Here is a 14,868-nt window from a genome sequence, read left to right on the forward strand (position 1 = left end):
GTTTAACAAAATGGCTACATTTTTAAAATTACACAATATATATTTCTCTCCTTTTCAGTATGAAGAAGAATTTACACTTCGCCAGGAGATCCAGTCACAACTGCAGAAAAATGAAGACAAAATCAATGAACTTCAAGCAGAATTACAGGCTTTTAAATCCCAGGTAATGGACCATGCTAAATGAATCTATTGAATACAAGAACATGACTGTTGAAACAAATTCCACTTAATACCTTTCAAACTAGAATAGGATTTCAGATTTCTCACCACCCTCCCAACATTGTTTACTATCAATTTTCTTATTCCTAGGTGCCACATTATGGTTCAAAAAGTATTATGCTGAGCTATTAATTAGCCATGTGTGAGCCTAAATTGATCTTTTTTTTTTCCTGCAAAAGACGTTAGTTAATTAAATGTGCTTTATTTGGGTTTTGCTCTCTGTGTCACATTTGTCGTAAGTAATTAACCACAGAGGGTAGGAACTCTTCAGCTTCTAGATTTGGCATTCATCACTGATCTTTGTCTCAGAACAGGAAATTATTCCTTAAGCAATTTATTTTGTTGAACCTTCAGCTTCTGGTAACTTGCAGTAAAAGATAACCTGCTGGTGGAAAAAAAAAAAAAAAAAAATCAGATAATTTTTCATTTTCGAAGAGTAAACAGATTGAAACATGACAATGATTTGCAAAGTAGATCTGTAATTTCAGGGGAGGGGATTGCGTTATGAAGGTATTTTTTTTTTTTTTTTAAATTGCCTTGTGTACGTATTCCTAAAATAAGTTATACAATGAACACATCATGCCAGACACAACCTGTAACACAGCAGGGGGAAATAAACAGAGCTCAATATGAAACCAATACATTAACAATTAGACATTTTAGCGTGCTAAACTATGGCTGAGGGCTCAATTCAATTATAAGAGATAATCACATTTCTGGCAATTGAATAGAAATGTTTGTTCAATATCAATAAAGAACTGGTATTACTGGAACTATCCACACCACTAAAGCACTTAACCTTTCACTTGTATAACAATCTGATCTATTATAAAGTTTCTAGGTTGCACCCCCCCAGCTGTTAGACAACTTGATGGGTGCTATTCCTTCCATGCTTAGTGTCCCTGTTCTGAGTGAATGTGAGGGCTTCTACCAGAGAAGTATTGATTTTAGATTTTAGCCTTTCTATGAGTACGATTGCACATGTCGCACATGGGTAGCAGCATGTGCAAATCTATGCTCATCAGCGTGGCTTGACTGCTTTGAGCCATGTGGTGTTCCTGGCTGTATGACTGACTGAGTTTAAAACAATATCCTGCCAGTTTTTGCACAAGTTGGTAAGAAGAAATATATTTTGTTAAAATATATTCACACAAAAAAGAACTATATCAAATTTAACAGTGAGTCAAAAGTAAAGTGTTCCAAACTTATATGCAACCAACAAACAAAGTTGGGTTGTTATTGGAATGTCATTTTCAACTATTGCCTTTATTCTTAAGAGAAACAAGTCAGTATTCCTTTTTCTGTACCGAGAATACAAAATAATAATTTTGGTTTTGAAATAGTTTTATATTTATTTTTAAGATTAAAGTAGAATGATCGTGAACTGGATGACTATATAAATGTTTTATTTCAGTATGGAACAGCACTGCTTGGACCTGAAGTTGTAAGACAAGGACACGGTGCTTCTGGTGAATCTGCAATATCTACAGGAATACCAACTCCACCATCATGTGGAATTGCTCCTCCCCCACCACCCCCTCCTCCTCCCCCTCCTCCTCCGCCACCGCCGCCTCCTCCATTGGGTGCACCTCCACTTCCTGGGTTTGGTGGCCCACGTTCTCCTCCTATTCATGCACTTCCTTTTGGCTTAAAACCTAAAAGAGAATTCAAGCCAGATGTTGGAATGAAGAGACTTAACTGGTCAAAGGTAAGAATTTAACTCCTGTTTCACATGACATATGCACGTGTGTGTGTTTTCATTAAAACATTTGCTCAGCAACAACATTCACCTGCTTACTTTTTAGTGAATCAGCAAACCTCTTTTATTCACACAATCCCAAAACCTACTAATGCCACAGTTAGCCAGCGCTCTAATATTTAAGAATTCAGAACTTTGGATCCTGCTGAATGCCCCATACCATATTCCATACTTTGATAACCTTTTTTAATGGCTGTTTGTGTTATGAAACTCAAATTATTCCTATGTCATTACATGATTTTGCTATTTCATGACCAAAAGTCATGATTTTACGAAAGACACGGAGGCGAGCATTGCTTAACCCTTTCTTTACTGTCCACCAATAGCAGCAAAGAATACAAACAGTAAGAAAAAAAATGTTATCCATAGTGATAAGTCACAACCATACCAATTCACAGTATAATAGTCAGCACCTCCCAACATATTTCCTCTTTCTTTGGAGATGCGACACACAAACCAACATCAAACATCAACCATAGCAGAACAACTGTCTCAGAATCCAACCAGGAACAAATAAACATGACCAATTCACATAATCTGCAATCCCCAACGTAGAGGATCCCATCATAGGACAATATGTAGACATCCAGCAAACAAGTTGGATTTCAGCGGGAAGCAGTGAGGACCCTCAAGCAGCACATAATCAACCTGTGAAAACACAAAAAGCAGGAGCCCAACAGTTAAATTGATATTTGAACCAAAGTGTGCATGCCAAGACACATCATATCGATAGAAGGGCCCAGTACCCACATAGCAAAAAACCTCAGTAGAAAACCTAAAACATAGCTGGGCCACATGTGAACAGAAGTGGTTAAATACAGTGCGCACCACAAATACCTACCACACCGTGGAATCCTATATGAGAGGAGGCATGCCCATCTCACCAGAGGAAAGGGGTCAGGCAGGCACCTTAGACTTGGGCAATTGTATGCTGTGAGATCCACCAAATAAAATACTAGATCCTGAACAAGCTGTATAAAAACCGAATATAACCGTACAGGCTAGTAGGAGTTAATCACCCCAGACTAGATACACCAGAGAGTGAGAGATAAAGGAGCTCACCAGGGCCCAGACCGGCAGACAGGGAGACACGAGGTAGAAACAGGGAGCCAGAAGGACGGAAGGTCAGAAAATGGCCACTGCCAGTCTCACAAGGTTTGCGGCAAAAAAAACAGTGAACGTGTCCAATTCGCGAACGTTCGGCAAAACAGGCCAAATTTGTGGGAACATTCTAACGAACGGTCAGTATACTGTAAGACAGTCAAACAAAAAACATTCACGACAAAACAGTCCAACGATGCTATATGCCGATCAAACTAACGGATAGCACAGATTCATGATGAGTTTAGCGGAAAGGGCTTAACTCAGACAAAAAAAAATAAATTCAACAGAAGTGAGGAAACAGGCGCACAAAGAGCGCCAAACAGTCAGGGAGAAGGGGGGGACTCAAAAGGCAGAAAATAAGGAGAGAATAAAGGAAATGAAAATAGGAGCAACAACGTAAAGCTCAAGAGAGAGGAGAAGTACATGTAATAATTCCTCAAAGGTTATATATATATATATATAGAGAGAGAGAGATCTATATAGAGATCTTATTTAGCTAACTATATATATATATATATATAGATCTATATATATTAACTTAATATGATACAAAACAGAAGTAATAAACAGGAAAATATGTTTTTACTATAAGAAATAACAATATAATAATAATAATAATAATAAGAAGAAGAAATTAGAAAATAATTAATCAAAACAGATGAAGGCAAACAGTTATTGGTAAGAGTAAATTTTGTCATGCTGATCTTGTGTGGAGCAGCAAAGAAAGAGGAAATATGTTGGGAGGTGCTGACTATTATACTGGGACTTGATATGGGGGTGGTTTATCACTATGGATACCATTTTTTTCTTCTTACTGTTTGTATTCTTTGCTGCTATTGGTGTAAAACTAAAGTAACAGAGTTAAGCAGTATGAGCCTCTGTGTCTTGACATAAAATCTTTAATTTGCATTTTGAGCCTGCAATGAGTGCATCCAATTGGATTGCTTGAAAGGTTGGATATGATTTTCCTGGAGCATTTTGCCTTCTCATATGTATTACCTGATATTAACTGTAATCTTATTTTTTAGTTTTCCTATAAGGTAATCTTTGAAAGAAAAACTATCCAATCCCCATGGCGTTGCTATAAATAATTAAAGTTAATCTGCACATCTCATATATGATTCCAAAATATTCCCAAGGTACATGTGTTGTGAATCATTCAACATTTTTGTATTTGCAGCATTTGAAGTGTTTCCATCTAAATTCAGATAATTTATATCCGTATGTTTTCACCTTATGCCATTTCTTAAGTATAATATATTATAGCCAGGTATCCATATCCAACTTTGTTGGTTGAAATAACACCTGAATCACCAATACCACAATATCTTATTGTTGTGGTTATGGTGGAATGAGACTTTGGGTGTAGTACACTTTTTGTGAAACAGTTTTCAAACCGTTCAACAAAAACTACATTATTGAGGTATTTCACTTCTCCTTATTTATCCCAACTCACAGCCTGTCACTGATGTCTACATTTGTTTGGATAATCAAAAGGTGAAATACCTCACCTTAGCTTATTTTAGTAGAAGCAGAATATAAGTATTTGAGTGCTCAGAAAGCCCTGTTTTTATTTTATTTTCTTTAGAACTTCTTTAGAACTGTTGACAAATATCGAGAGAATTGCACCCAAAGACTCTTTGCATCTTAGCCTCTACAATAACCTGTAATACTTATGATTCATAGTGCCCTTTACATTTATGCAAATAAATTACTCTTTGTGGTTTAATCAGTCTTATTTAGCTAACAACAGGTCACAAAGTCATATATGTGTGTTTTCTCTAATGTTTGGCCCCTAACCACACTTTTATACTCTCCCTTTTGCCACTTGGAGTGTGTGTTTGAGCCACATTGGCTAACTTAAGTTTTTTTTTCTTCTTTTTTTTCCTCATTATTATAGTCTACTTCTTTGTATCTTTATAAATACTTTGTTTTAAAGTTTTCTTGTATTCTTGTTGAAGATCTAGAACATAAAACATTATGATCCATCTGTTTTGTTGTCTGACTTCAAAATCTCAGTTTTTGTTAATAGGGCCCTTCTTACTTAAAGGGTAGACATAATCATAAATTCTGTTGGACCACATCATTAATTTAGCATGATGCTGTCAGACCTTCAGTGCTGTTCAAATACATATTAAAATATCAGACAACACTAATCTTCTTAAAGTGAAGCTAAGCTCTCGAACATCTTTTATTTGTTAAGCTTTCAAGTTGAAATCACCATTGTAAATATTTCCTTGCTATATGTTAACAAAATGAGGGCATAATAAGTATAATTAATATGAGTATGGAAAAAAAATTGAGCACCAAAAATCTATAGAACATACAACAATACATTGTGTGACTCACTTCTCCGTTTTCTCTTGAGATACCTTGAATGGAATATATTGTTATAATATAATAATCCTTTATTCCTTTACTTACTATTTTTTCCCTGCAGTCTGGTAAAATGCAGTTCACATGTGTGTACTTTGATGGTATTGTACATCCCATTACAATTTGCACATATTAATAAAATGTTATTTACCAAGTTCATGCATTGCTTCCACAGTCAATGGAAATTGAAAAATGATCAATGTCACTGGAAATAAAATCCACATATTTAGACTTTAGATGGATTCTCTGTATTTATATTCAGCACACATTTCTTCCCCTTTAACTAAGAGAGTCTTTTATCAGCTCTGCCTTAAGCAGATTAGAATTTTTCATTGACAACAGACATTTGTCATAAGCAATGTTGTTTTAAAAAGTCAAATGTCTACCAGCTCTGAAAAACACCAGCTACTGAATATTTTTTTTAAAGTACTTGTTGAAAATGAGATGTGAGTTTTATAGATATGGGTTATATATTAGTGTAACAATGTATCTTTGGGCACATCTGCTTTTTATTTTGATAAAAAATAATATGGAATATCTGTTTATATATATATATATATATATATATATATATATATATATATATATATATATATATATATATATATATAAAAACATTTATTTATTTACATATATATATATATATATATATATATATATATATAAACATATATTGCTATATATATATATTGGAATCATGGCAATCATAGTATCTCTTCAATTTCAGATTAGACCTAATGATATGACAGAAAACTGTTTCTGGATAATTGCGAAAGAAGATAGATATGAAGATACAGATTTATTCTTTCAACTTGAAAATGTATTCTCGTGTCAAAGAAAAGGTGAGCATCACAAACCGAGTAGATTGGAGGTTTATTATACGATTGTGATTTTTTATTTTTTTTCGTAAAAAAAAAAAATATATAAAAAAGAAGATTTTAGTAAGTATAAACCAATATATACCAACATAAATAAACATAGGCAAATGACGACTCACAACACAAATGCATTATACATTATTATTAAATATAAAAATACACTTGCAATGATAGTGCACTTCTTAACTTGTATTTATTTACTACAACAACATGTTACCGTGGAGCAGTCACTGATTAGTAGAACATCTATACAAACATAAACAAACATACAGAGAGAAAATTACATAATTGCAAGCATTAACACTGCAACTAAGGTGACAATTGATTGTTTTGTTAGCTTTTTTTGCTCATGTAATCTCTGAAGAAAAAATCAATTTTTTTTTTTTTTTTTTTTTTTTTTTTTTTTAGCCTAAAGTCTAGATAATTATATTTGATTAATAAAACATAATTTAGATATTATAAATTGCTATTTATTAGCTATATACCCCAATAAATACATGCATTGTGTCTGCATCCATTGCAAGCCCTCCCCTTTTAACCCAGCCCAGGCTTTCTGTGGCTGTCCAATCACAGACTTCCCAGTGCAGCTGAATGAGAAGGCATTGCTTTCCTGAACAAAACTAAACAACCAGGAAGTAACATGACCTTTTGACTGACAACTGGGGGGGGTGGGGGGGTGGAGGGAGGGGTTTAAGAAGGTTAAAGGGACACTCCAGGCACCCAGACCACTTCTGCCCATTGGAGTGGTCTGGTTGCCAACTCCCACTACCCTTAACCCTGCAACTGTAATTATTGCAGTTTTTAGAAACTGCAATAATTACCTTGCAGGGTTAACTCCTCCTCTAGTGGCTGTCTACTAGACAGCCACTAGAGGGCACTTCCTGATTCATAACACAAGTTTTCTGTGCTATAGCGTCACTGGACGTCCTCACGCTGTATGAGGACCTCCAGCGTCGCTAAAATCCCCATAGGAAAGCATTGAAAGCATTTTCGATGCTTTCCTTTGGAGAAATAGTAGGCACTTGCGCGGCATAGCCGCACATGCGCATTAGTTTTCCCCCACTGGCGGGCGGGATCTGTCTCCCCCACCGGATGACGTGAGGACGGGGAGGAGCGTGTGCGGACCAATAAGAAGAGGCGAGGGACATCGTTGCTGCCTCTGGTAAGTCACTGAAGGGGCTTTGACTCCTTCAGCAACCGGGGGTGGGAGAGGGGACCTGCAGTGCCAGAAAAACGGATTGTTTTCCTGGCACTGGAGTGTCCCTTTAAATTATAAAAGTGAAAATTGCAATCAAAATATGTATTTTAATTTTAAAATATTAAAAATAAAATTTACATTTTTTCACACACAAATAATAATAGTTGCTTTAGTGGACAGTTTTTTTTGTTAATAGTTAAAATCCCAAAAGTTTGGTGCTCCTGCTGCATACCCCAATAAATTGGATGCCTGCTGCGTGATCTACAACATATATTATTTATTTTTGTGTTTCATCTGTCTATCCCCCATAACATTCAAGTGATAATCATAGTTATAGCTGCATTTCTCACACTGCTTATGGACATGGTTCAAATTACCATACATTAAACATACACATTACAATTACTTAGGTTTTGCCTCTGCATTATGTATCTTGCATACCATTGAAACACTTTCTCTTGTATTATTGTATTCTTACAATGGAAGTCATGAATGGCTTTATGCAGTTGTGTATCCTGGTTTTGTGCTGCCCTAGGCAGGACGAAACTCAGGCGCCCCCCCAAACCCCCCGCCCTGCCTTCTAAATACACACGCATACATTAGCTAACAGAGACACACTCACACTCCCTAACAGACAAACACACTCACTAACATACGCACACTAACAGACACACATACGCACACTAACAGACACACACACACTCACTAGCAGACACACACACACACACACTCACTAACAGACACACACACTCACAGGCAAACACACTCACACTAAAAGACACACTCACACACTAAAAGACACACTCACACACTAACAGGCACACTCACACACTAACAGGCACACTCACACACTAACAGGCACACTCACACACTAACGGGCACACTCACACACTAACGGGCACACTCACACACTAACGGGCACACTCACACACTAACGGGCACACTCACACACTAACGGGCACACTCACACACTAACAGACACACTTACGCACACTAACATATACACTCACACACACTAACATATACACTCAGACACACTAACAGACAGACACACGCACCGACAGACACACTAACAGACAGACACACTAACAGACAGACACACGCACCGACAGACACACGCACCGACAGACACACGCACCGACAGACACACGCACCGACAGACACACGCACCGACAGACACACGCACCGACAGACACACGCACCGACAGACACACGCACCGACAGACACACGCACCGACAGACACACGCACCGACAGGCACACGCACCGACAGGCACACGCACCTAACAGACACACACACACTCACTAGCAGACACACACACACTCACTAGCAGACACACACACACACACTCACTAACAGACACGCACACTCACAGGCAAACACACTCACACTAAAAGACACACTCACACACTAAAAGACACACTCACACACTAACAGGCACACTCACACACTAACAGGCACACTCACACACTAACAGGCACACTCACACACTAACAGGCACACTCACACACTAACGGGCACACTCACACACTAACGGGCACACTCACACACTAACGGGCACACTCACACACTAACGGGCACACTCACACACTAACGGGCACACTCACACACTAACAGACACACTTACGCACACTAACATATACACTCACACACACTAACATATACACTCAGACACACTAACAGACAGACACACGCACCGACAGACACACTAACAGACAGACACACTAACAGACAGACACACTAACAGACAGACACACGCACCGACAGACACACGCACCGACAGACACACGCACCGACAGACACACGCACCGACAGACACACGCACCGACAGACACACGCACCGACAGACACACGCACCGACAGACACACGCACCGACAGACACACGCACCGACAGACACACGCACCGACAGGCACACGCACCGACAGGCACACGCACCGACAGGCACACGCACCGACAGGCACACGCACCGACAGGCACACGCACCGACAGGCACACGCACCGACAGGCACACGCACCGACAGGCACACGCACCGACAGGCACACGCACCGACAGGCACACGCACCGACAGACACACGCACCGACAGACACACGCACCGACAGACACACGCACCGACAGACACACGCACCGACAGACACACGCACCGACAGACACACGCACCGACAGACACACGCACCGACAGACACACGCACCGACAGACACACGCACCGACAGACACACGCACCGACAGACACACGCACCGACAGACACACGCACCGACAGACACACGCACCGACAGACACACGCACCGACAGACACACGCACCGACAGACACACGCACCGACAGACACACGCACCGACAGACACACGCACCGACAGACACACGCACCGACAGACACACGCACCGACAGACACACGCACCGACAGACACACGCACCGACAGACACACGCACCGACAGACACACGCACCGACAGACACACGCACCGACAGACACACGCACCGACAGACACACGCACCGACAGACACACGCACCGACAGACACACGCACCGACAGACACTCGCACCGACAGACACTCGCACCGACAGACACTCACATTAACAGATTTTTATTTTTATTTTTATTTAACCCCCCAGCCTTCTTACCTTTGGGAATGCTGGGGAGGTTTCTCTTTCTCCCTGGGGTCAAGTGGCTGCTGGGCGGGCAGCGCTGGGCGGGTGGCTGGCTGGCAAGGGAGCCCTTCCTCAGCTGTCTGCTCAGCTCCCTCGCGCGCCGCAGAGTGAGGCTGGGAGCCGGAATATGACGTCATATTCCGGCTCCCAGCCTCACTCCGCGGCGCACAAGGGAGCTGAGTAGACAGCTCAGGGGAAAGTGCTCCCTCGCCAGTGCCACCGGCCCGACCGGCATGTCAGTTAGCCGCAAGGCTAACAAGACATTTGCCCTGGACATTTGGGGGCGGCTTTTTTTGCCGCCCCCTTGAAAATGCCGCCCAAGGCAAATGCCTTGTTTGCCTCACGGCTACAACGTCCCTGGCTTTATGTGCTGAATAATTATTTGTTAGTTATGTTTTATTGATTCATTTTTCAATGCATACCATATTCTGAGCTTGGGGTTTGATGAAGATTTTCTCTTTTATTTTTGTACATCTTATGTATGTGTTTTGTTTTTTACTTTAATGCAAATGTTTCAGGCCTAGTTTCTCATGCCTGTAAAAAAAAAAAAAAAAAAAAAAAATATATATATATATATATATATATATATATATATATATATATATGTATATATAATATTTATTTCTGTGATGTAGAATTTACTTGATTCAGATTGTTTTATTAGCTGAACAACCTCCATTAGGTAATATGTGAATCCAGTTAAATATTTGTTAGTCTACTGAATATGTAAATTTTAAATAATCTTGTTCACATTTTAATTGTAATAATTGCAGTTAATCTTGTAAACATAGTGCCACAAGTAGATCAAGTCATATCTATTGGCAATTCACGCTAACAATGTATCTCAAATCAGTACTCATGGGTCATCAGCAGACCAGGATTTTGGCTGGACAGGTCATGGTAAATTTTGCCACCTATTTTATATCAGCTAGGTAGAGATTGAAGTCCTAGTACAGAGGGAAAAATATAAGCAAAAACAATGCACTTTGTTTGTTTTTCATAGCCTAGATTTGAATAAATGCAAGCTTTACTTTCAATTTGAAATGCACATCATCCATAAATTGTCAATCACCAGCAACCTTTGACGCAAATGATTGACTTTAAGAGCTGAAGAGGGACATTTCAACTTTGCTCATGATGATGCACAGTTCATGGGAAGGGGCGCTATAGTGCAGACCTCTTCTTTGCTTTTACCTTTGACAAAATTGTCTCCAGTATCAAGGTCCTGGAATTCCTTCCAGGTGATGGTAAACTTGTATCCCAAGGACCTATGGTGCTGAAAAAACAAACCTATAAACTTCAGTAATGCCCCACTCAAACACCTCTTTACGGTTTCTGAAACTGTTACTGCGACCAGCACCTTCAGCGAGGAGTATAGATTCACAGTGCAGGTTGGTGCTGAGGTGACCATTAAAGCTTGAATCCATTTATAGCTGTTCGAGTGGGCTCACATAGCACCTCTTTCCCAGGCCTCTCTAATAGTAATGTCAAGCAAATGGCAGGCGACCTGGAGATGTGTGCATGTTTTTTTTTTGTTTGTTTTTTAATTCTTTATTTTTGAAAGTGCATTGATAATTACAAGTTTCAATACTGCCAAAGGATTTTACAGTTGTTGATAATCGTGACATTTTAGTGACAGGTACAAGATGTGTTGCACTTTTTTTTTTTTTCAAGAGATTCAAGAGTAATCATAGTCAGGCATAGCAAAATAAAAGTAACAGTCAGGCTATACATGCTGCCTAAAACAATTTAGCTTAAAGGTGATAATACTGGTTAGGGTAAGTCGCGATGTGTGCATGTTTTAAAGTGTGTTATGTCATACCAATGTAAAACCTATAAGCAATATAAATCTGTATATAAGTGTGCATTTCTGCTAAACATTTGTTTGTATGAAACAAAAACAAAGTGATCTGTGAAAATAAGGGCGCTTAGAATAAATATATATGAAGTGTAAATATCCCAGCTGCACCCACACTTTTATTGGGTATCTCCCCTACCCACCAAAATACATATTTCTTTTCCCCTATTTGCAGCACTACACTTTTAGTGTCTGTATAGGGGTAAGTGTGTATAATATATTGAGTGTTACACTTAGGGGAAAGGTGGTGGATTTCACCCTCCAATCATTTGTTTATTTTTTTGCAATTGTTTGTGCCAGCTGCAATTTTGTGTTACTTCACAACACATTACTGTTTGTTTAATTTCATTTGTAGAAAATACATTCTCACCAAATCACAAAAACTAGAATTACAGTGGTCACCTTAACATAAATCACATACAGTTTCAACCAGCACAATTCTTGTTTAATCTTAGACTGGAATATTACAAATTCTTATTTTTATCTCTAATATCAGTAAGAATTTATTAAACTTGTCACTGTCTAAGATTTTGTAGCGATATTGATTATAACCATGCCATAAAACTTTGTGTATAGAGGGACATTAAATGTATTTGTTCCTTTTCAAGATTTTCTTTTTTCACTGTATTTGTATACACAAATATAACTGCACTCAAATTGTAAAGTTCTATGCCACTGGCCAGGACAAAACATTACTTGGCACTAAAAATCATTACAATTATATATTCTGCATCCACATTGAGCAAGTTACCTCACTCAATGTGTGTGAGTGGGAGCAGCCACTTTCTCACATATCTAGTCACACACAGAGACATACCCTGGTTAGCAATAATTTCTCTTATGTATATAAGCACCCACATTTACATTTACTTGCATGTATGCAAACATATAAAAAGATAACATGCTAGAATGGCACAGTATATTTTGAGTGACTAAAAGAAATAGTAAAACAAATAGTAGCAGCACCTTATAAGTGTAAAAGCTCATAAAACACTAAAATACAAATAGTTAAAACATAAAGTGCGCTGTGTCTTTAATAGCTGTGCCTTCACAAAATTGTGCACAATGCAACTCTCTCACAAAAGTGCTTAAGTGTAAAATGTGCAAAACAACCAATGTTGTGACATATATAAAATATATATTATTATTTACACAAAAACATTGTGGTATAAAGTGCTAATTTTGTGAAATAATATAAATTATTCAACTTACAAACCCAAATTGGTAAAGGTAAATGATTCTCTATATGTAAACAGGAGACAAACCATATAATAGTATAATACTGTAAAACACTTTTAGATAATTAAGAAATGTGGTATAACACTCACAAACACAGAGCAGGTAAAGAGACTGCTCAGGCTATAATCGCTTGTACACTGTTAAGCAGTGTATCCAGGGAGTAGACCTCTGGTAGAATCCAATGGGGTAAAAACGATGGGGCGGCCATCTTAGTATAAAATACATTTTATTTGTATAAAATACTCAGCAGACTTGTGCAGGCTGGATTACGATCGCTTAGACTTCATTCTGAACAAATAAACTGACATCCGGATACCGGTATTCTGGATATCGTGAAAAATGTCCCACAGTCACTCAAGCGTCCAATCCTCCTTACGTTCTGCGTGCTAGCGTGATGACGCGTTTCGCCGTACAGGCTTCCTCAGATCACGTGTTCCTGTGCCCACCATCCCATTATAACAGCCTCCAAAAGTGGGCGTGCTTCCGTATTTGAAAAAGCCGATATGTCCATACAGCTGATTACTCAGTCTGTTAATCAAGTCCCTTCTTACTCTTAAAGAGACATACTTAAAACGTCAATTAATTTCTTAACATGCTAAACTGAAAAAAATGCATATTACAAAACACATATTAGAAAATACATTTTAAAAGGATACTTTCAAGTAATATTACCTTCAGTGTGCATAGTAAGTTAAAAACATCTGGCAAAAATTAAAATTAAGAAACAAGCACAAAAGAGAAAAAAAGATAGTTATTAAAGGGACCATATCACATAAAATTGAAAAGGTCAAACTAAATATTAAGACCGGAGGGTTGCAAGGTATTTAACCTATATACCCATCTCATCTCTACTTTTCCTATTTGTTGTATACAATTACCACCTCTCCATGACTTCTTGACATTCTGGATACCTAAAAACATAAGGCCTTTTGGGTCCATATTATGGAACTTCTTAAAGTGAGCTGACACACTGTGCAACTCATACCCTCTCCTTATATTGTAAAAATGTTCTGCTATTCTTTTGTGCAAACATACACAGGCTTGCCATTAAATGATCACAGTGTAGATATTTACAGAAACACACACAGAGTCTCAGACACACACATTCTTGTTCTATCTCACTCTTTATCAGCCACAGACACCACTACTAAATACATTTTAGCAGATGTAGAGAATATTTAACAATTGTTTACAAAGTAATCACCCTGAATTCCATCCCTTTTCCCATATCGGACCATGAGTGTAGCGGTGGTCCGTGCTTTCTCAACTCCATGCTCCTTCATGACTCTGTTCAAGCAATCAGATACTTGGCACATACCACATAGTGTTTTTTTTTTTTTTTTGTGTATTAAACTGCTTTACTTGGTATTGAATCAATTTATTGACAGTCTTTATACAGCAGACACATAATGAATACCTCACTCACCAAGTAACCCAGGTACTCTGAAGCCATGGCTGGCCAGGCCTCCCTTCCAAGATATGCATCATAAATAATGGTTCAGGCACTCCGGGATAACAAAAATAGCAGCTTTTATTGGGGCAAAATCAGCAATGTTTTGACCCTACTGGGTCTTTATTAAGCTTGA

The 14,868-nt window shown here is 38.6% G+C and overlaps 1 protein-coding gene across 1 annotated transcript in view; it reads left to right on the plus strand.

Moving 5' to 3' along the window:
• DIAPH3 (diaphanous related formin 3) overlaps positions 1-14,868 on the plus strand; it is a 747,362-nt gene that overhangs the window by 325,852 nt on the left and 406,642 nt on the right. The window contains exons 15-17 of the mRNA XM_063425945.1: positions 59-163; positions 1,634-1,927; positions 6,186-6,300. Coding sequence (XP_063282015.1) covers positions 59-163; positions 1,634-1,927; positions 6,186-6,300 — 514 coding nt within the window. The remainder of the gene's footprint in view (positions 1-58; positions 164-1,633; positions 1,928-6,185; positions 6,301-14,868) is intronic.

This window comes from Pelobates fuscus, chromosome 1 (genome assembly GCF_036172605.1).
Source record: "Pelobates fuscus isolate aPelFus1 chromosome 1, aPelFus1.pri, whole genome shotgun sequence".
Lineage (NCBI taxonomy): Eukaryota > Metazoa > Chordata > Amphibia > Anura > Pelobatidae > Pelobates > Pelobates fuscus.